This window comes from Balaenoptera borealis, assembly GCF_965194805.1.
Source record: "Balaenoptera borealis genome assembly, chromosome: 16".
In the NCBI taxonomy this organism is placed as follows: Eukaryota; Metazoa; Chordata; class Mammalia; order Artiodactyla; family Balaenopteridae; genus Balaenoptera; species Balaenoptera borealis.
The window spans coordinates 85,905,960-85,928,929 of NC_138872.1; the positions used below are offsets into that span (position 1 = coordinate 85,905,960).

At 51.9% G+C, this 22,970-nt stretch overlaps 1 protein-coding gene across 9 annotated transcripts in view; it reads right to left on the minus strand.

The window, feature by feature from the left end:
• SDK1 (sidekick cell adhesion molecule 1) overlaps positions 1–22,970 on the minus strand; it is an 829,158-nt gene that overhangs the window by 116,579 nt on the left and 689,609 nt on the right. For all 9 annotated transcript variants that reach the window (XM_082362848.1, XM_082362846.1, XM_082362847.1 and 6 more), the window contains 2 exons: positions 19,418–19,609; positions 16,486–16,607 (listed from right to left, as the gene is read on the minus strand). In XM_082362848.1, coding sequence (XP_082218974.1) covers positions 16,486–16,607; positions 19,418–19,609 — 314 coding nt within the window. The remainder of the gene's footprint in view (positions 1–16,485; positions 16,608–19,417; positions 19,610–22,970) is intronic.

The window sequence follows — 22,970 nt, forward strand, 5'->3', positions numbered from 1 at the left end:
ACATCCCCCCTGAAATATCCTTCTAGGAACCAGTTTTTCCATAAAGTCCTCCCCCACCCAAGAAGAGGCTTCTCCTGGAAGCCACCTGTGGACGCACGACTGTCCCTGCACTGGGGGCCCCTGGGGGCCTGCCTTCCTCGAGTCTGTGGGCCCACTGTGCCTGGCCCAAGCCCCGCACCCAAGAGCTGCTCCACGACACCGGCGGCTCGGGGCCGGTCTCGGCACCCTGCCCGCCCTCCAGCCGCGATCTCCCAGTCCTACCACGGGACCCCAGACCCCCAGCCCCTGCTCACCTCGAAAGCGAAGCTGGCCTCCTCCGTGTCTGTCACAAGTGTCGGGGGGACTGCATTTGTGTCTGTCCCTTCTCTCCCGTCAGACACGAACCCTCTCAAGGACAAACAGGACTGCCCACGCCTTCCTGCACCCCGTGGCGGGATTTCGTGCCACTTTCTAAGATCCTGCAGTGCCGGCGAGGATTGGGCCCCATCACTCACGGAGTGGGGTGTGCGTGGAGGGTCGGGAAAGGGACTGGAACACCAGAACCGGCCCGACACATGCTCGCGTGATGCGGGGACCTGGCCTTGGGGCTCGAAGTGAAGGCCCGTCGGGAGACTGTGCTGGGGTGAAGCGTGGGGAGTGCCGAGACACCCTGGCACATGCTCGGAGACCAGGAGATGCAGGTTCTCGCTGACGTTTTCAGACAGAAACAAACTCCACCCTTAGTAAAGGCGCTGCAGGCTGCTCACACCGGCTCCTGCCTCCCCTCCGGTCTCGGCTCCCATCACCACCTGCTCACACGTGGCCCGGCCACGCAGCTGCTCAGCCCTCACCACGCCTGTATCAACCACAGTTCTAGCTTCTGTATTTCGTGCCCTGACATCCGGGGCCTGGCTGACCCCGCTGGGACTGCCCCCCCTCCCTCCCAGGGCAGCCGGGTCCTAGAGATAGCAAACAACTCACCCATGAGCACACTTTTCCAATGCAAACCAACCAACCCAGAGCCCTCACCCCACCCCTTCCTCCATGGGGCTCCCACACTCCGGACCACTGTCTCCCTGCCCTCATCACCCAGAGCAGGTACCAGACAACCAGGGAAGGGCCCTGTGCCCCACAGCCTGCTGGAATGATCCAGACTAGCCAGTCCTCAGCCTGACCACCTTGCCTTGTCCACTCCTTCCACGGAAACTGCAGTGAAGTCTCTGGTCCACACTGCCCCCCTCTGCCTCCTGGAAGACCCTGGTGCTTCCTTGTGTGGCCCTGCCTGGCATCATGTGCTCCCTCCTCTCGGGATCTGTGAGTAATAAATGATCTTTTCAGGGAGTTGTCTCCTGATCCATTGGCCTCACTCTACCTGAATAGAAATGAAATTCACATTTTAAAACAGCAGGTGCCATGCCTTTCACTCTGCTATTCTCTCTGCTTGGAATGTCCTGCTCCCCATCAAAATACTATGCAGCCTTCAAGGCCCAACTTAAAGTTCACCTCCTACATGGAGCCCTCCTTGATTACCCTATTCTGTTACCCATTTTCTTTCTGATACTGTCTTAGCAACACCTTTTATAACAATTCTCACAAGTCTCATTTTTATTGATTATTACATTACATCTCAATCGTTCCTCCCACATTTCCCCCCAAATTGTGAGTTTCTGGAGGTGGGGACTAAAAGTTTTCCATCTTTGTAATCTAGTATGTACCATGAATCCTGAAACCTATACGACAGTAGATGCTTAATAAATGTTTGCTGGATGAATGTATGACTAAATGAAACAAGTATAAAACCTAATGACTGGAAAAATGAAACATACAGGCAAATCTAAAATTCCAACAAGAGAATTAGGATGGAAGAATTTGAGCGGTCCTCAAAAAGAACAGGAAAATATTACTCTCGTAAAATTTAATTTACTTTGACAGTTGTGATTTATATGTGCATTGACCTCTATTTCTTGAAAATGACATTTGTAGTAAAATGCGTCCCTCGGTTGTACTTGAGTTGTCACTTACACTGCAGTATTTTCTTCTGCAGTATTTTCTTCTGTGTTATTTTTAAAAGTCCCATAATAGAACCTAAAAGGATCTGACAGACTAATGAACAAAAAAGCCACTTCAAACAGTTCATCTTGTACAGATTTCCTATGCAAGTTGAGAAATAAAAGAGAAAAGTCATTGTAAGGGTGTTATTATGGACAATCAAGCAAACAATAAACATTTTGAAATATCCAGGTGTATATTTCACTGTCACCTATCCCCTCAGTACCTAAGCGCTCAGGCAGAGGCATTACACCAGAACAGAGCTGAAGCCCGTCTCGGCAGATTTACCCAGATGGCTGGGCCATTGCTGAAGGAGCCATCAGAGAAGTGACAGCCCTCTTATGCATCCGTGACAGACTGTTCAGAAAAAATGTCACTCTTTTTCTTCCTATTATGAAAAAGAAATTCAACCACAGTCAAGGCTTATTACAATTGAAATGCTGACAGACACTTACTAAAAGGGCCACAAACAGCCCTAATATCCACCCATAATGAGGGAAGGAGGAGAGATAATTAGCAATCAGAAATCCCCAACTCCAGACCTCGAAGTGATGAGATAAAAAGCACCTGGCCTGCGACCCTGCCAGAGACGGAGCACACCGTCAGAGGTAGAAGATACATAAACAAAGGATGGAAAAGTCTCTACTGGGAAAGGGGACCAGGGACGGCTGGCTGCGGGATGGTTTCGGTTCCGTGTGACTAAGCTCTCCCGCCAGCAGCTGGACGCCCAGCTGGCTTCTGGCTGCACGAGCTGCTCCTCCCGAGCTGCCCCCACACTGCCCCCACCGGGGACGCGGCCCACCTTGGTCCTGACCGGAGACCCGCATGGAACCCCAGCACCTCCTGTCCTGAGCACCAGCAGGTCGCTGACCTTGGCGGGCCCAGCCTGGGGCTGGTGTCCTGAGCACCAGCGGGGTCACTGACCTTGGCGGGCCCAGCCTGGGGCTGGTGTCCTGAGCACCAGCAGGTCGCTGACCTTGGCGGGCCCAGCCTGGGGCTGGTGTCCTGAGCACCAGCGGGTCACTGACCTTGGCGGGCCCAGCCTGGGGCGGGCCTGGCGGTCGGCTTGACTCTACAGTATTTCCCGGGGCTGGACCCTGCGCTGTCTCCACAGGCCTGTCCCAGGAACACTCCCAGTGCAAGGACAGTCCTTCCTCGGAGCAAGCAGCTCTCTTTGAGTCCAGACATTTGCCTTGACTTCAATATTTTTATTACGTGCTGTGTTTATTAAGTGCTTAATAAGTGTGAGTCCGGCGCTGAGGCTCCCAAGGCGTTGTTCCTCTCGCAACGTCCTCCCCAGGGAGCGAGGCCAGGAGAGGCCGCAGGACTCGTTCTGTGTGCCAGGTCCCCGCCCCTGTGCCCTTGGCAGCCTCGTGCTGAGGACGGCTCCTCCCTGGTGTGCCCGGTTTCCCCTCTGGCACCGTCTTCGCTGGTCAGCCTGTCCCTCCCCCGCCTTCCTGGGGCCACGCACTTCCCGCAGGTCCCAGCGGGTCCCATCCTGCGAACAGCCGGGCCCAGCTGAGGACAGAACACTGGACGATCCCGGGCAGAGCCGGGCATCTGAGTACCTTATTCCGGGGAACCTCCGATCTTCCTAAGCCTCGATGTTTCCCAACTCGCTATTTAACATTTTCATGGACTGTTAAAGAGAAAAAACCCCTGGGAACGCACACACAGCCAAGCGGACCGCTGAGAGCAACATTTCAGAGAGCTGCTCCCCCGACGTGGGCACCTCCCGCCCTCATTCTAAAGGAGGGTCGTGAACGGAGCTTCCCCGGAGGCCCGCGGCTGTCGGCTTCTCCCTCACTTGCCGTGAGGTTCCGGTGCCCTGTTTCTTCCGTGAGGCCCTCTTCCCTCCGCGCGGGAGACGGGGGCACCCAGAGGTCAGCTCAGGGCTGGAACCCCCCGGCCCTCGGCACGTGGGGAGCAGGTGCAGGCGTGGATGGAGCAGATGAGGCCTCGGAGGGGCAGGAAGGGCTCCCAGCCCGGAACCCCCAGCAGGCTGGGCCTCAACCGTGACAAAAGGAAGTGGACACACACCTGCCAGGACCATGTTTTCCCGAGAACTCAGCGCCAGGAGAGATTTACCGGGAGAGGCCTGGACCAGGGGCTGATGGGGAAACACGGGGCCCCATACACCCCGAAAGCTTTCTCTCGGGGGAGCACGTCAGCAAAAAGAAAAGGAAGCAAGGCCCGGCCTTCCACTCTTCAGCCCCTGATCCGGTCCCTTGGGGGGACGTGTACTTGGGAGACAGAGCGTCACTCCACCCCGCACCCCACGTTCTCCGCGGAAGGTGTGTCTCCAAACGCCACCGCCGCAGACACTGCTGGGCCACCTCGGGCATCTGTGAGCGCCTCGCCCACGGCTCCTGGGCACTGGCCGGCCACCTCCGCGGCTCTGTAGTTACCTAGAGACCAGCACTCAGCAGCCCGCGCTGCGTGTTATTAGCCCATAACACTCCCTGAAACAGTGCCTGTTAAGAAAATGGCTGCTATTATGCACAAATAAGCACTAAATGGGCTTTTTCTTTTTTCGTTCCATTTTCGGATGGAACCAGTTTTATCTGCACCCAAGTGCTACCACCAGCATCTTCATTACAGAAAACCTTGCTCAGAGCAGCCTTTGGAGAAGCCCGGGTGCTATCTTGGCTATTAGACACAGCCAACAGCTGCGAACGGCGGGGCTCCCAGATGCACCGGGCCGGCAAGCAGGAGCGAAGGAAAACACGGCACATGTGTGATCTCCCCCTTTACGGCACGCCATGAAAGTGTGGGAGGAGAGGTTTTGCTCACTCTACAGTCAAAGGTCACTAATTAAGCAAAGCATTACGGAACCAGAAATACCCGTAAAAGCCACTATTTAAAATTTTAACCCACGTCTGAGCATCAGCTTATCACAGGGCCTTTCAAGGGGCCCCTCCAGTGATGAGGGTCTTTGATTCCATAATCCACTGACGACAACTGCAGGAACACAGCCTCCTCAGCGCACTTCAACAAACGGTCAGGATTCAAAGGAAACTTTTCTGCAAAGACGTGGCTCAGAGGGGAGGAAAGCAAACGCCGTCCCGCCACAGAACGTTTCGGCAGGAGCCCAATCCTCGCTCGCGGGGGCCACTCAGCTGTCCCCTGCCCTGGCTAACTGTCGAGGTCCCTGGGGATGGGGCTCAGATGTCACCCCCTTCGTGGGCCTCTACGGCCACCTGAAGGACTCCGTCCCCCCTTCCTCAGCGTCCGCCAGCACCCCGAGCAAACCTCTATAATCACCTCCCCACTTTCTACGTGATTAATCGCTAAGCGGCCGACTTCCTGCCGGCCTGGGTGCCCCCGAGCCACTCCCCCGAGGATCCCAGCCCGCGGCCAGGCACGGGGCAGGAGGCCACAACCACTTCTTGGGCGAGACGCTGGGTGAGCGACCGCACTGCAGCACAGAGTGCCTGCCTGGGCGTGGCTTGCATCCATGTGAAGGGAATTAGGTGTGGAATATTCCAGAAGACGTCACCTATGCCACTCACGGTCTCTAGGGCCCCATCGTGTTGAGTCTAGGAAGGTTGGAGCCTGTCTGGACCAGCAATGTGCCATGACACCCTCAGAGAAGTAGCGGTGGTGCACTGAGGCTTCCTGGGGGACGACATGACATGAACATGGCCTCCCACTGCCCTGAGGGGCTGACGCGCTTCTCAGAGGAGATTTTACTTGTAAAGTACCTCGTGCCTACAGAACGCAGAGCCATGCACATCTTAGATACATACATATAACCAAATGTTCTAGTGCTCCGGCAGCCTGCAGGACAGGTGCCATCATTCCTGTTCTACAGCTGAAGGACCTGAATGGGAGGGGCAGAGCTGGGGTTCAAGGTCGGGTCTTTCTGGCCCCAAAGCCTGTGCTGTCTCTGTGTCACTGACAGTGTCGTTCTTCGTACCACATGTCCTCAGGGACCTTGTCCGTGGCCCCTCCTGGGGGTGAGTCAGAGGGCGATGCATGGAACGTGAATGAAGGCCAGGAGGGTGGCACAAGGAAAGATCTCTCTTAGAGGCCACAGGTCTGTTCTCTACCTGGACAGGGCCACGTGTGTTTTAGGAGATGATGGGGGCGGGTCGGAGTATGTTCTGCCTTGAGTCTGCAGATAAATGAACACTGGCCTAGCAATGAAGTGCCTTTCAAGGCCTTTAAAGAGATGCCCATTCATTGATTTTTGAATGGACACCCTGCTGTAATACGCCTTCGAGGTTAGTAGGAACTGTTCACAAATAAAAGCAGGATTCGTTTGCCCCAGAATGGATATTCATGCTAACCTTTGCCACATCATCGTGATATTTCCTTGGGATAACTTAGTATATGATTGAAAACCAGTTCCAGCGAGTTTGACCGAGAGAATGGATTAGTACAACATAAACCAGGTAGCAGTCTGTCGGTGGAGTCAGGGCAGAGGATGGAGGAAAGGGGCACCTCGTCCACGTGGCAGGAGGAGTCGTTACAGGGGCCGCGTGCGTGTCAGCTCTGGCACGGGATCGGCTCGGGCCCCTACCCGCCGAGTGACGAAATGCTCGACACATCCTCTAGTCTCCTCTTGGCCAGGAAACGTCTGTAACCCTCACCCCTGGGGTTTGGAACTAAGCTGCTTTTTATAGATGAACATTTACTCTCCAGGAATATTGAAACACAAATGGTTCAAATAACGAGTTTCAGGAGAAAAAATTACCTTTTTGGTTTTGAAGTTCCAACTGTCTGCACCACTACCAGAATTTTTAGACTTGCTGAGTTAACGTTAAAATATTTTAGAAAGACTATTTTAAAGGGACTTCCAGTTCTGGAGATATGGCAGACTAGCTAACCCGAAAAGCCTCAGACCCCAAAGCCAGAGCAGAGCTGGACAGAGTGTAACAGACGCATAACAGATGCATGGCTGGGCGCATGGGGAAGCAAGGTCCACGCCTGGAGGCCAACAGAGTGGGAAGTGAAGCCGCAGCCAAACTCGTCATGAAATCTAAGCAAGCACTGACTATAAGAAAAGATAGTAATTGTCATTGTAGCCTTTGAGGATATAGGAAACAAGGCAGAAGTGAATACTGGACACAATAACAAGCATGACTTGGAATTAAGGAATTTTAGAATCCTGTACCACTGGGAGGAAGATAGAGATAATGATTAACTTTAGATTTTGATAACTTAAGTTTGCAATTTAAAAGTTTTAGGGCAGCCTTCATCCTTCCTTCCAGAAGCTCAAGGCAAAGGAGCTTAGTCAGGACCTGTGCAAAGGTGTCTACTCAGCTCAAAGGACTGGCCACATATGGGGGATTCAGCAAGTAAGTAAACAGAATGAGGATACTGGGAGCAAAGTAGGGCTAGTATAAATGTGGAAAGGGGGTAGCCTGAGTAAATGGATGGTACTGAATTGTATTTGGAGGTGCTGGTGTCAACTAATGCTTCTCAGTGTATGCAGACAGATATACAGACAGACCTGGATGCAGACCCGCATGCACGCGAGCACGTGTGTCTCCTAGCTCTGTGCACTGAGAGGGCCTGGGAGCAATGACACTCTAGGAGCAAGGAGCACATCTAGTGCCCAGATCTTGGTTTCTAAATACCACTCTCCACTGAAAGGATCCAAGTTTCCTTGGAGAATGGCTGGGAAGGAAGGTAAAAGAATAAGATAATCCAAGAACATCTTGTGCCAGAAAGTAAGGAGGTACTCCCAGTAACTGGAACATGTGAAGAGAACACAGATGCTGGCTGGAGGGCCTCCCACTGGTCAAATGTAAGAAAGTTTGATCATCAACATAAATAATGACAGCAATGGATTACAATCTGTTACTTAAAATAGGAATCCATGAGTCCACACTGATATAAACAAATAAATGAATAAATAAGTGAGAAGAGAAAGCTCTTTTGTTTTTTAACAATAAAAGTCCAATCAATAAATGTAGAAGAAATGATTGAATTAGAAAGGTCACAAGTGGGTGCCTCATTATACTACTTAATTCTGGCAAAACATAATCGGTGAATGACAAACTAGGGATGTGAGTGGAAAGGAGAATGAGATTTTCACATAATCTTGAAGTATCTCCCCACAAAATACTTATTCATCGTGAAAGGGAGAAAAGTAACTTTACAGTGGACAAAACCTGGTGGACTCCATTTTAATCGAGTGAGCAAAATTAACTCCACCGAAGATGGGGCATTTCTATATCATGTTAAACCCAACAAGACACAGTGTGAAGAACTCAGCATCACTTCTGTGACATTCTGACCAAAAACGCATAATCTGGGTCTAATCATGAAGAAATATACACATCCAAATTGAGGGATATCCTAGGAGATGAATGGCCTGTGATCTCTGAAACTGTCAAGGTCATGAAATGACCGGAATGGCCGAGGAACTAATCCAGGTGAGGGGGATGGAGAGACAAGACAGCCAGGTGCAATGTGTGGTCCTGGACTGGATCCTTTTGCTACCGAGGACATTTGGAGACAACTGACAAAACTTGGATAGGGTGTCTGGGTGAAGGGTCATTCTTTGTAGTATTCTTACAGCTTTTCTGTGGTTTTGAAATACTTTCAAGGTGAAAGGTAAAAATGAACTTCAGGGCAATCTCAAACTTTTAAGAAATGTCTACAGGCTGGCGGTGAGCTAGCTGTAAGCACGGCAGCCCAGGAGCTGCACCCCCGGGGGAGTCTCTGCCATCGCCCGCGGGCCCCGTGCCAGGGACCTGCACCGCCCTGGCCGCTCTGAGACACCAGGTGCAGGCCTGGGGAAGGGGCACAGCCTCCTCTGGGGAAAGGCACGGAGCCTGCCCAGATCGTCCTCCCCGGGGAACGGAGCCTCGGAACCTCTGGAAAGAGACGTGGGCAGAGGCCGGATCACTGACACGTTCTACTCCAGGCCCCATGCACGGGGCCCCCGAGGCAGGACCAGAGCAGCAGACATGGTACCTTTTCAACCCTCTGTGTCACCTGGGAAGTTACATACAAACAGGACGGACCCCACGCCCGGAAATGCCGACGAATTGATTTGAGGTTGGGTCCGAGCGCTGGTGTGTCCCGGAATCTGCACTGACCCGCGGCTGGGATGAAGAATGCCGGCTACCTTAGGAAGGTGGTCACGAGGCTCCTGTCTGTGCCAGCAAGGCCAGGGCGTCAGCACCCCTCTCTCTCAGCTCCCCTCAGAGCAATCACAGCTTTATTTACGAAAACTGGTGAGAAAGTGAACTCTTGGTCTTAAAAGCCAAACCAACAACCAGAAAAGCCAAGTTCACTTATGAACATGAATACAAAAATCTTAAACCCAAACCAAACCAAACGAAATAAACATCAAATTGTGTTTATCTCAGGAACATGGGGATGGGCGAACGTTAGAATATCAACATAAATCATCTCACCAACAGATGAAAGAAGAATAACCATGAACGACTCAGTAGATGCAAAAAACAGTTTGACAAAATTAAACTTCTTTATGATTTTTTTAATCCTAAAAAAACGCAAAAAAAACCCTCCTAGCAAACGAGGATTAGAAAAGCATCGTCTGAACCCAATACAAGCTAGCAGCAAAAACAAAGCCTCAAGAATCCCACACAAAACCTCCCGTAAGTGTTGTAAATGTCACACTTGATAATAAAATCTTAAAAGAATTTCTTTAAAGTTAGTAATAAAACAAAGGTTGTTCTAACGCTGCTCCAATTCAACATGATACAGGATGATCTAGCCCTCCCATTAAGAACAATAAATAAAAAGAAACAGAAAAGAGAAAGAAAGGTTTCAAAGCAAGAAATAAAACTGTCACTAGCAGCAGGTGATGTGACTTCTTTACAGAAAACTACAGAAGAATTAACAGACTAACAAGAGATTCTCCAGGCTTCTGTCCGGGAGGCGCTCACACCAGGCTGGGTGGTGACACCGCTGCAGCCTCAGGTGTGGACCAGGGGCCAGGCCGCTGAAGCCGCATCCCCTCCCGGGCTGAGCCGTGTGGTCCGGGGACGTCACTGAGTCCCTCAGGTCTTGCCTGCAGGAGTGGGTCCCAGCAGCCTCCTCACGGTCAGTAAGAGGATTAAATGAGTTAATGTTTGTAAAAGCACTTAGAACACAGGAGAGTTCATTAAATTAAAAAAAAAATTCAAAAATCAACTGTGACCTTATATGCTAGCAACAGAGTCAGAAAACCTAACAAAATGTACATACATTGATTAATCCTCCCGACCATCTTGCCACAGCACTACTGACCCTGTTTTACAGACGAGGACGCTGGGGCTTGCGCAGAAGTTAAATATGTCCAGGACCACAGAGCTAGGAAAGGGGGGCAAGAAGAAGGGGGGCCAGGGCCGCTGGTGCACAGTCCATACTTTTCCAATCACAGTTTTTGAGGCACGCTGATGGCCCCTCAGTTTGCCTGCCTTTTTGGGAGCAGAGTGAAGGTAGGAATAGATAGCCCAGTGCTTTTGCCAGGAAGAAAAGAGCTGACAAAAGTGGATTTAAACAAATGCAAAGACGTATCATGTTCTTGGATAGAAAGACTAGACATCATAAGACAACAGCAAGGAGAGTAAAGCAGTGTGCGTGCATGCGTGCGTGTGTGTGTGTGTGTGTGTGTGTGTCTGTGTGTGTGTGCATGCGTGTGTGTTGGTGGGGATTGGGAAGACCTTACCAGACATTAAAACAAATTTTAAAGCCTCTATAATTAAACAGTGTAGAGTTAGTGCATGAACAGCCAGACTAATAGAACAAAATAAACAGTTCAGAAACAGACCCAAGTGCATATGGGAATTTAATACTACAAATCAGGAGGAGGAAAAAATGGACTTTTTAATAGATGTTTTGGGGACAACTGCATAGCTATTTGCAAAGTGATAAAAAATGGACTCATACCTCACTCCATATAAAAGAACAAATTCCAAACGGATGGAGACCTAAATGCAAACATGAAACTACAGAACTGGTAGTAAAAAAATTGGGTGAATTCCTTTTTAACCTGAGAAGGAGGAAAACCTTTCCATCTAAGACTTGAAGTGCAAAACCTTGCAAGAAAAGATTGATAAATTAGACTTCAATATTTTTTGGCATGGCAACAAATTATATATATTGTTGATGGAAATGCAAGATGTACAACCTATAGCAGAGGGATTTGGTAATGTCTAGGAAATTTACGTATACATTCATTGCTTGATCTCGAAATGCCGTTCCTAGGAATCTATCCCAAAGATTCAGTGGCAAAAGTACAAAATGAGTATGCAAAAGGCTGAAAACACCTTTAGGTAGAATAATGCCCCTTCAGGTATCCTCCCAACCACCTCCCCCAGGTGTCCACACCCTAATCCCTGGGACCTGTGGGTACCTTACTCCACACAGAAGGGATTTTGCAGACCTGACTAAGGTTAAGAGCCTTGAAATAGGGAGATTATCCTGGATTATATGGGTGGGTCCTGAAAAGTGTGAGAGAGTGGGGCGGGAGAGTGGGTCAGAGGGATGAGACAGAAGGAGACAGTTGAAGCCTGGGAAGGACCTACCCGCCACGGCTGGCTCTGAAGGTGGAGGGAGGGACGTGGTGGCCGTAGAAGCTGGGGATGGTGACAGCCAGCTTGGTCCTAGGACCACCGGCAACAGCCTGACTGAGCAGGAGACGGTGGTCTTCCAGAGCCTCCGGACAGGAACGCAACCTGCCCACACCCGGACTTCAGCCCGTGGAGCCCAAAGCTGTGAGATACCACACTTGTGTTGTTCCAGCCACTGGGTTTTGGCTGCTTGTTGTGGCAGCAGCAGGAGAGGAACGCACACCCCAGGTGTCCAGAGGACCAGATGAACACACAAGCTTGCACGTCCACACAAGGGAAGACCACACGCCAGGCATGTGATGTTCACATGTCCTCAACTGAAGAAAGCAAAGCACCTTCCGCATACGGAAGGGGGACACAGGTACGTGTATTGCTAATGCTGCAAAAGACAAAAGAGGACCAGCCAGAAACCTACTGTGGGGCTTCTGGGGAGAGAGGCAACAGAGTAAAGGGAGAAAGATGAACACAAGCTTCCCTGAATATAACTAGTAGTTTTGACTTTGAGATCATGCAAATGAGTTACGTGCCCAAAAATAAATTAAATTTTAAATGTTTGAACAGTTTTTTAAGAAGTAAAAATGATATTTAAAGAAAGCAATCTCTAAAAATTGAAGCAAAAGAACAAAACAAAGACACTGAAATGGATGAAGCTAATCTGTATTAGGTTGGTGATAGAAACACACAGAGAAGAATTTAGACTCAGTATTTTGACTGTACATCCACAGTGTAATACGGTCTAAGGACAAATAAGTTGCATTCAGCAGGCTCGTTAGCAGTATCATGGACATTGCAATTTTGAAACTCTTTATAGAATAATAGGATAAAGAAAATAAGTAATTTTGTTAATATTTCTAGAAAGCACACTTTTACTATAAAAGTTACTGAAAATGTAGTAATCTTAAATTTGAATTGGAAATATCAGTACAAACTCACGATGTTTCCAAAAATACACATTTCCTCCCTCTATCCGCTGGAAAAGTCTAGAAACAATGACCAGTCGGCAGCAACGAGCACCCTCCCCCCTCCCCTTAGTGCCCATATTATGGCCTTTAAATACGATCAGACACTAAACGAAACCAGGTAGCAGCGGGTCAATTTGAGCTTGAGCTTGGCGCTCGAAGGCACAAGATGCTCCCGGGAAATCCCCCACTGCATCAGGAAGCAAGGAAATCATCCAAGATTAGTTATCGTGAAGTCAAAACACCTAGAACATGAAGGGTTGTCCACTGGCCAAGACGGGTCAGTGTTAGGTTCAGAAAGGATGACTGTAGGTGACTGAAACAGACCGAATACACAAAAAACCTGTCCTGTCCTACTGACACTCAGGAAAAGAGAGAGCAGGGCAGAAAAGGAAGAAAGAAAAACCTGTTAACGTTGGGCGTGACTGGGAAGCGGTTCCTCACTCTGCAATGCCCTGCCGTCCTGTGTTCAGGGCAACGACCTGACCTGAGGGAGGAGAGAAGTGCTGCTTCTCAGAGTTCCAACTACTCAGTGCGGAAAGACTGATAGAAAGTTGCCATTTTGAGTATCTGAAGATAATACTGAATTCAGGCAAAGGTCACCGATGGGTGAGACCACTGGATACAAAGCTGACGGGAGGACAAGGCAGGGACCAGACTGCACCGATCGTGCGGTGTCCCTACGTCCCCTAGGGTGGGACCCCGAGACCCCACGTGTCCTGATGGGCCACTGTATGAAGCCCCCAGCCCCGCCCAGGAATTACTCTCCACCACAGTGACCACGACAAGGTGGGAACGATCCAATGGAGGTTTTAGAATGAACTTCCTGTTTACAGGAAACATGGGGGCAGGGGGACATGTGAAGTGACGCTACAAGGATGCAGATGGGACTTCTCCGATGGAGGGCATTCCACGGGACAGGGGACTGGGGTTTGTAACAAGGTGGTGGCAGGGGAACAGAAAGGGCTCTGGGTGAGAAGGGCATCATCTCTAGCGGCAGAAGGCAGCTGAGTGGTGGGCGGGGATAGGGCGGGCTTGAGGGGGGCTAGGGAGGATTGCACAGAGCACAAGGGAGCTTCTGGGGGCGATGGGCTCGCTCACTATCTAGACTGTGGTGAGGGCCTTACAGACATGCACATCTGGGTCCAAACTTAACAAACTGTATACTCTAGAAATGTCAAGTTTATTATATGCCAACTATACCTTGAAAAAGCTGTTAAAATTTTTAAAAAAATGATTTAAGAGGCATGACATCCAAATGCATAATGTGAACTTTGTGTGGACCCTGTTCTCATCAAAGCCACAGTAAAAAGACGTTTTTGGAAAATCTGGGGAAATTTGAATGTGTGCTGATTATTAGATGATATTGAGGATTGTTTATTAATTTTGTCAGGTGTGATAATGGCATTCTCATTATGAGAAAAAGCATCCATAGTTTAACGTAAAGTTATCGAAGGAAGACAAGTGCACAAGATGAGAACACGTGTGCAACCCAGATCCAGACCGAGAGACAACATTCCTAACATTCCAGAGCCTTCCCGCCGACCGCACTGTTTCCTACAAGACCCCAGAGGGGACCAGTGCCCTAACACCAAAGATCCTGTTTTCTCCTCTGGGACTCTGTACCTGTGGACTCCAATCACGAGTCTGGCTTCTCCTGCTCAACATTGTGCTGTGAAATTTGTGCTTATTCAGTGCTGAATACGTGGGAATAAAATGACGTGTGGTCTGAGATACGCAGTGGTCACCAGTGGAGAGAGGGAAGGGGGGGCATACGGGGCGGGGAAGTACGAGGCACAAACTAAGCCACAGGATGTGTTGTTCCACACGGGGAAGAGAGCCAATATTTTGTAATAACTATAAATGGAGGACAACCTTTAAAGACTGTGAATGACCATACTGTACACCTGTAACTTATATGATATTGTACAGCAACTATACTTCAATTTAAAAAGAAAAGGTGCAAACTAATAGGCATGAGATAAATAAGATATAAGGATTTAATGTATAGCACGGTGAATATAACCAATATTTTATAATAACTTTAAATGGAGTATAATCTATAAAAATATTGAATCACTATGCTGTACAATTGAAAATAATGTAATAGTATGAATAAAGAATACTTCAGTAAAATTTTTTTTAATTGAAAAAAAAACCCCAAAACACTCCAGCGACAATAAAAAGTAGGACTAGATGGATCTAGATAAGAGAAGAGACGAACCTGGGTGATGGGTGTGTGGGAGCTCATTAGATCATGCTGCTTCCTTTTGGGTACGTTTAAAATGTTTTAGATTAAAAATATAAATAGATCAGTTGTGGAACAGAAGCACGAAGCAAACGTAGTGTGGAGAGAAGCGCTATGTGTTCCCCCATCACTTCCTCTCCTCGGACAGACAGACGGAAGGACCCTTCCCAGACCCCCTGCGGCTGCCTGGAGCCCGTGACTGTCCTGGCGAACAGAACCCCGGCAGAAGGAGTGTGGACGCTCCCAGGTCTGGCTCTGGAAGCACAAGACGCAGACCTCGAGGTGAGCCACGGAGGGGTGGGCGTCTCCACCCCTGTGGCCCCGCCTGGCCTGACTCCCACTCGGAAGCCTTCGGAGTCTGTGTCCTTGGCGTTCACCGTGCCCAGCTGTACTGCTGTCCAGTGACACCAAGGACAGACTCTCGGCTCCTGTGTCCCTCCGAGCACTCGCCCAGCTCCATCTGGCAGACTCTGAGACGCCAGGATTGGTTTCCAGGAGATACCACAATTTTTCTCCTTGATTTTCTTCGATGCGTTTTAAAGTTCGCTTTTATTCTTTTGGTTTTCGTTTCCAGGGGATTTATTTTTTCAGTTTGATGGGAGGTAGGGGCATACGGTGATTTTTTTCTACGTAAATAATTGTTCCAGCCCCATTGATTGATCAGTTCCAACTAGCTGGTTCCCATTGTCAGAATCCTGCAGAGTTTTCTGGAAACAGTTGCTTAATGAAAGTTTCGAAGATGTAGATGGAATTCGTGCCCTGATTTATGGCTAATTTCCGAGAGCGAATTGTCTTGCGATAGAGCACAAGCACAGTCACGAAAATCACGAGGGTTTTGCTACAGACAATAACTGTTTGGAAACGTTACCACCCCCGTCGTGCGGCTCTTCGTCTGTTTTCTCGGCTCTTAGAACAAGGCGCTTCTGGGTGGGTGGGATTCCCCGAGGCCCCTGTGACCCTCCCTCTGACGCACGAGCCCTGTGGGGCTTGCTATCTTGCTATGGTGCTTTGAGTCAGAGGCAAAGTTCTCCCTAAGGTCGACCCTCAGGATCCCCATGACCTGCCCCCGGCTCTTCCCTACACCCCCTCACTCCAGCCACCGGCACCCCTGCCGTCCTCACGGGTAAAGTGCATGTTCCTCTCCCAGCAACCTGAGGGTCCTTCTCCTGAGAGAGGACTTTCCTCCTTTACGGCACAGACTTTGTCTGTTTTTGTTTACCACTGTGCCCCTCGTGCCTAGAATAGTGCCTGGAAATAAACACGCTCTACAAACATTGCTGAGTAAATGCATATTCATCCATTCATCTGAGAGAAAAGTTGTACCAAACAATCCTCTTAGTCTGTTCGGTTGCTAATGGTGATATAGAATTAAAAGAAGAATCTCAACCAATGACGCCATCAAATTGGGGGAACTTACTATATATTGAACCACAACTTGAATGTTCACCCCATGATCACCTCTTCCACCCTCCAGTAAGAGCCCAGCCTAACATCCCGTTTCCCCCCGTCTTTCCACACCCTAACCCCGGCATCCCAGCCGCCTCCAGTATCTGGTTCTCCTCTTCCAAACATCGCCACCTCCCAAACCACCCAGAGGCAGCTCCAGCTACGGATTCATCACTCTGCAAAGGCAGCAGTCAACCGTCTCTCAACTTCAGGCCCCAGTGTTACTCTGTGGCAACTGCAACTCTCGGCTTCAAGGAGACCGTACCTGTCCCTCCACGATCCACCTGGAGATGGACGTCTTCCCGTCGTAGCCGGGTCGGAACTGCAGGGTGGCTGAGCGAGGGCTGATGTTGGAAATGACCAGGTTGGACGGGGCACCAGGGAGCTCTGGGGATAAATGAGAGGGGAAAGGTGGAGATTTAAATTCTGTCACAGCTTAGGAGAGGTATCAACATGTCAGCAAGTAAACAGTTCCAAAATGCCTTAGTATCAGAACAGGGTTTGTTTTCACAACCACGAAGGTGAGAAGCACAGCTTTCCAGGAACGTGCTCACAGCATGACTGCCACTCCAAGGGGGTGGCCCGTGAGGCTCCAGGCCACGTGCCGTGTCACTGGAGACCTGTGAACGTGGCTCCCAGATGACAAACCATGAAGGTCGGGGCATGTCTCACCCATCGTCTCCCTGAACAGCAGGTGATCAGTAGAACTTGTTGAGTGAAGAAAGGATGGACGAAGGTAGTTCTTCCAGGATCCTCAAAGAACCCAAAGGACAGACTGTCCCTCCTCCCTCTGACAATGACCTTGATGCCTTCGAAAGAGGCGGGGGGAGCGTGCACCCCGTGCGTCTCCAGGCAGCTTGACGTGGGGAGGTGTGCAGGTTCTGAGCCGTAGGCTTCCTGGCTCTGGTTTCCAAGACAACTGGATTCAGGTGAGAGCGCGGAACTCTTCCCGCTCTGCCGGCGCTCAGTTGCTCTGGTAGCTAAATGAGGGGCGGGTGGGTTCTGCACGAGGCTCCCCCCTCTCAGGCTGCCTGCGGCTAAGCTTCCTTGCTGAACACAGGCCCTTGGGCAGGTTGCCCACACCCCCCAAGGAGCCTGTCCCACTCAGAAGTGAGATACTGTGAGTTCAAAATGAGAGCGCTTACGTTATTGGGCAACGCAAAAACTCTAGAGAAAGACAGCAGGATGAAATGAAGGCGAAAAAGATGCAATGTGAGCAGTAGAAAGGCTCTCAGGCCGCGCCGTATCTGAGGAACAGCTTCTGAACTCGCCCGTGTTTGGGGTATTTAAGACCAGGTCTCGCGCAGGGACAGTAAGACCTCTTTGGTGATCGATTCAGTATTTGCACAGGCAGCGTCGCTAGGCTCTCAAGGGTCCTTTCCACATCACGTCTAATGAATTTGAAGAGGAAAATATTTAAATCGAAGGACAAGTGACTCTTTTTTGCATATTTCTCAGCTCTCTGGATTCTTCAGCTGGTTCTTCAGTCACTGATGGACATAAACTTTAAGCACGGCAAACGGGACACAGCCCCCAAAGCGATTGTCATCACGTGATTCTGCACGGCCTGCCCCAGGATGGACCCCGGCTACAGGTGACCTGAACCGTCAGGGAAGCAACAGCAGCCCCGCGGGCTCCCCCGAGCCCGGGTATCAGGTTCACTCGACACAGCCGGGCCCGTGTCCCCTCCAGCGCCTCTCTGCGTCCAGGGCGGAGCTGGTCACAGTCACGCTGGGGGCGGAGGTGAGGTCAGCTCGCCCACTTCCCAGCCCCGGCTGGACGGTGTCCAAACCGTCCAGGGAACGACCTGGTCACGCCCAGGGACGTGCCCCCAGCGCCACCCCGGTCGCTGTGCGTCATCCGAGTCTAACAGATCAGATCATGGACTGCCATCATCTCATCATGACTAGCTATTAAAGTACTAACAACATTTTAAATGTGTGCTTTGGGAGCTGGCTGTTCACGTAGAATAAATGAATCTCTCTGGAAGCCAAAGACTTCTTTCTTAAGAAAGGATACATGTATTTTGAAAATATCTTTAAAAAAACATCGGATTGCCTCCAGTGTGGTCCCCGACCAGCAGCGCGGGTGCCACCTGGGGCTTGTTCCGCTGCAAGCTCTCCAGCCTCACCCCAGACCCCGGGGTCGGCCACGCGGGAGCGGGCCCAGCACTGATCTGGGGGGAAGGCCTCATGATTCTGATGCTCGCGACAGCGTTAGAACCACTGCCTGAGAGGCAGGGCAGTGCTGACTGCTTATCGGTAGACAGAAAGCCTTGCTTCGGGACCCTGGGGCTCAAGGCCCCCCTGACGGCCAGGAAGGTAGGAAGTGCCCCGTGGGGTCACAGTGCTCAGAGGACAGGAAAAACTCCTCCTTCTCTGCCACCCCACGGCTTCCCACGAAACACGGTCCCTGTGCGGAGAGGCGCTTATTCCTCTGGGGAGTTTTAAAAACTGTATACATTTTATTTGTTTTGTATTCTGTTCAGGTCCCGTGTGCCACGCTTCCAAGAAAATAATTAGGTTACAAAACCCTAACTGGGTGTGGAGGGCGCTTTGGGGGTAAATGCTGGCTTCAGGTTTTCGGGGCCTGATGAACAAAGCCGTTGTGCTTTTCTCAAAGACCAGAACGAGGCCAACTGACATTTTTAAAGAGCCAGAGACCTCTGGCTTTAATTACAGAACTGAACTGATGGCCCCATGGCATCCTCTCACACCCACATGTATTCTGTGAATTCCCTGGAAAAACACTTTCATTTTAAACATAAACTTTGGAGAGAAAAAGTTGAGTGCAATTTCCAAAGCTGGATGAGGGTGAACGTTTAGGAGGACACTCTGACTTCCAGAAAGCCCGAGAGCAGGGTCACCTCAGCCGAGCCGTGTGCGGATGCACTCTTCACCCTTCACGCCCTTTCCTCGCTCTCCTCCCCCTCTGTACCTTCTCTCCCCACCCACCTTCTCCTCACTGCTTCCCTCAAACCCACGTTTTCACTGTTGTGTTAAGTGAATACAGTTTTGTGCTTCCTGGTGGTCTTAACTGTAATGTTCCTTGACCCTCGACCATCCGAGCCAGGAGCTGACACCCCTCTTTTAAAGGCCCCCAGGGACTTCTGCACAAAAGATGCCCATCAACTCCAAGCGTGAGAAACGGCCCAGGGAAACGCGGCAGAGGGGACGCCAGGGCCCGAGCGCACTGACCTGGGGGCACCCCAGAAGAGATGGTGGACGAGGTGGCCGGGCCAGCGCCCACGGCGGTGAGGGCCGCCACGTCGATGGTGTAGGTGGTGAGAGAGGACAGCCCTTGGATCTTATACTCGTGCGTCGAGCTGTTGAGAGTGAGTTCCAGCCGCGAGTCGCTCTTCCCGTACACCTCCCAGGAGATCTGGTAGCCTGGAAGGCAAGCGAGGGCACAGGGTTAGTCCCGGGGTCCCGGGGACAGGGGCTGGGCCACCGCGTTATCTCGGAGGATCTGAACAATGGCAGGGAGCTCAGCCGGGCCCACTGAGGTCCACTGCGCGTCCACAGCCCACAGAGACAAGACCCCGGGCTGGGCCCCTCCATCCGGCCGCTGGACCCACAGGGGCGGCAGGAGGACGGGGCTGGGATCTCGGCAAGCTCGGTCCCCGCCGCGTGGACGGAGGGGCCGAGGGAGGACTGGCAGCCTGCGGCGCTCGGTGCAACCTTCTCTCGTCAAATGATAGACGCGCTTCATCCGTATTTCCATTTTTAGAAGCTCATATTTTCATTACATGGCACCCTAAATCAGCAGCTTGCTCCTGGCTTGCAACTAATTTGTGGAAACGCTGCCACTTTTCCCTTTACAAAAGGATGGATAAAACACTTTTTGCCTTAAAGTTTCTCTCCCCCAGGGCACGAGTGTCGCTTCCAGCTCTGCCTTCCCCTTCGAGCCTGTTTTCCGAGCGACATGTGATCTCCTCTGTACTCGGGTCGTCCGGCGGGGCCTCATGATCACAATTTATTCAGCCATGGCAGTTTGGGGCTCAGCGAAAAAAGACCCTGCCAGCCCCTGGGTCAGCCCCCTTGGAGGGGGCTTATGTGATTAGAGAACATTTAAGAGTGTCTCCTAAAGAGGGAGGTGGTGACGGAGGGCGCTCCCGGGGCCAAAGGCAGAGCGCTGAAAATGCTTGTTCTTCCGTCTTCCTGGCCGATAAACTGGGGAGACAAAAGCACTGGGGGGTGTCTTCTCGTTCCTCTCACTCTGATGAAAGCAATAAACAGAGTGAGAAACTCGCACTCGCGGGTAAACAAGGATTTAGAGGAGAGCGTCTCGGGACCTCAGTGTTTTGAAAACAATAAAATTTTAATGTCAGAAGCCGCTGCCCGTCTGCTGCCGCACAGCCTGGCGACCTCTGTGTGCTGGGGGGCTCCTGTGCTAGGGTGGGGCGGGCGGGGCACCCGGCAGTGGAGGAAGCGGGGGGCCCTGCCACACGTCGGAAGCCCCTAGCTGCGCTCCTGGCCCGCGGGGACCGCTAAAGCCCACTAGGCCCGCGGCTCCGGCTGCCTCTCGGGGGGCCAGCCACGCACCATCTCCCGACTCCGGACCTTAGACCCTCCCTCCTCCCAGGGGCCGTCCTGACCTCTGGCTTCCCGCATTCTCAGTGGGCCGCCACCAACACCACGATGCCCTAAAATCAACCCGTTCTGTCTTTTTTGCCAATTCAGATTTTTGGAACTGATTGTACAATTAAAAAAAGAGAAACCAAAAAAAAAAAAAAAAAGAGAAACCTTCACGGCAGTGAGGATGAATAACTTCAAATCCATGGAGTATTTATGATGTTCCTGTGGTGCTCTGAGCACTTCACCTGCATTAATTCACTCAGCCTCGTGACAGCGCTCTGAGGCTGGAGCCGTCACGACCCCTGCCTCACAGAGGAGGAAGCCAGGGCCACCAGAGGCTCCTGAGCTGGCGAGAAACGGCCCAGGCTCCGCATCCCCCATGGGGCCTCCCTCCACACGACCCGCCCTCGGAAGTCTTGCCGTGCACAGGTAAACCTGGAAGCCAGCCCTGGCCTTGGTGGGTTAGCCTGACAAACCTCTACGTGGAGTGGTGACACTCGGGGTCTTCCCTGAACGCGCAGGAGGAGAAGGCTGTCGTAATGTTGTTACACACGCTTGCTGTTACGTATGTGGTTCATGTTACAACCTTGTCTGTCGGACAATTTTATTTGTTTAAAAGCTGTTCTTCATCAAGATTTACTAAAATATAGCCTTTTGTTCTGCATGGCAACCTGGAGCCCAAGCACAGCAATTCCAGCACTTTTAGCGGAAGAGAACTACTAGGATCTCCTGGCATCAAGACTGACAGTCCGGTGTGCTGCCGCTGTGGATACAAACACCACCAAGCGGGCAACTGAAGACGCTCGTGCGCGCAGGAAAGGCTGTGACAAACACCAGCAGAGAGAGGGAGCCGGCCGGGAGGCCGCGCACAGAGGGACCAAGCGGGGGCGTGCGGTGGGCAAGGCCCCGAGCGGGCGCTCCTGGCCGTGAGCGTCCCTCTGGCTCCGGTGCAGGAAGCGGGGGCCTCCAGCTGGCGCCCTACCTGCTCCAAACAGCTGCCCAGCTGAGACTAGCGACCGGAGGAGCTTCAGAACTAATTCTCTGTGGATCCGACGTGAACTCTCTGCGAGAGGGCGGTGCATCCAATCCCAAGCCGTCTGCCCGCATCCCGGACCTCAGAGACCAGAGCTCCCGCAGGGAGAGAGGAGGACGCTAGAATTCACAGGGAGCACTCGTGGGCAGCTCGCGCGGGCGCCCGGCGCCCCTGCCGCTCGCCTCTCCTTCCGGCGGCACAGGGAAGCTGCCGGCACCCAGTTTCCCGAGGGCCGTCTGCACCAGAGCGGCCCGCACGCGGGACCGACGTCATGATGCTGGCTGGCGTTGATGGAGCACCTCCGGCGTTGATGGAGCGGCTTCAGAGGGACGGTCGCTGGCACCCTGCGGACGTTTCCTGAAAGGGGCTTTTGGAGGCCAGGTGTGCCCACAAACACTGTTTTTCTTTTGCTGTACTTGGTAAAATTCTCTCCCTCCAGCCTGGAAAAGGCCTCTGGGGTGCTGCCGGCGTGCCCCACAGGAAACCAAGTCAACCTGCGGAGCGCCGCCCTGCGTGTCCGGGCACAGCGTCCAGGGCAGGGTGAGCCCCACGGAGGGCAGGGGTCCCTGGCAGGTGGCAGCAGGTGACTGCAGGGACACCGCCGCCGGGCTCCCGCCTCTGGGGAGGCCCTCTTCCCCCGCAGCCCATCTTACAGGGTGGGCGGGAAAGGCGACAGCACAGGCCAGACGTGGTGGGACAACGCGGCCCCGAGAGAGGAGAGCGGAGCGTCTGCCTGCAACTCTGACCCAGACTCTCGGAGCTGCCACCGCGGACTCGCTCCCAGCCCAGGGCCAGGGCGACCCGGCTCTGAAAAGCCCGAGCCGCGAAGGCCGAGTTCCACAATAAACAATAGCTGTCGCCTGTAACTACAGGTATTTGTTTAATAAAACACGAAATTGGGTTCATTAAGCTCTATTAGCTGGTGCGACGGGTGACCATCAGTCGGGAGTACTGGTGCCCGCCGCTCAGCCTGGGGATGTCGGCTCCAGCTTTCTGAAACGCAGCACACTTAGGTGAATCCTAAAGGCTGAGCTGACGGAGGCGAATGGTCTGCCTCTCCCCACCTCAGCCCCCTCTGAAATCAGCAGTAGGTACGGCTCTAATTCACTCTGACTCAGCCACAGATGGTCCCCAAGGGGC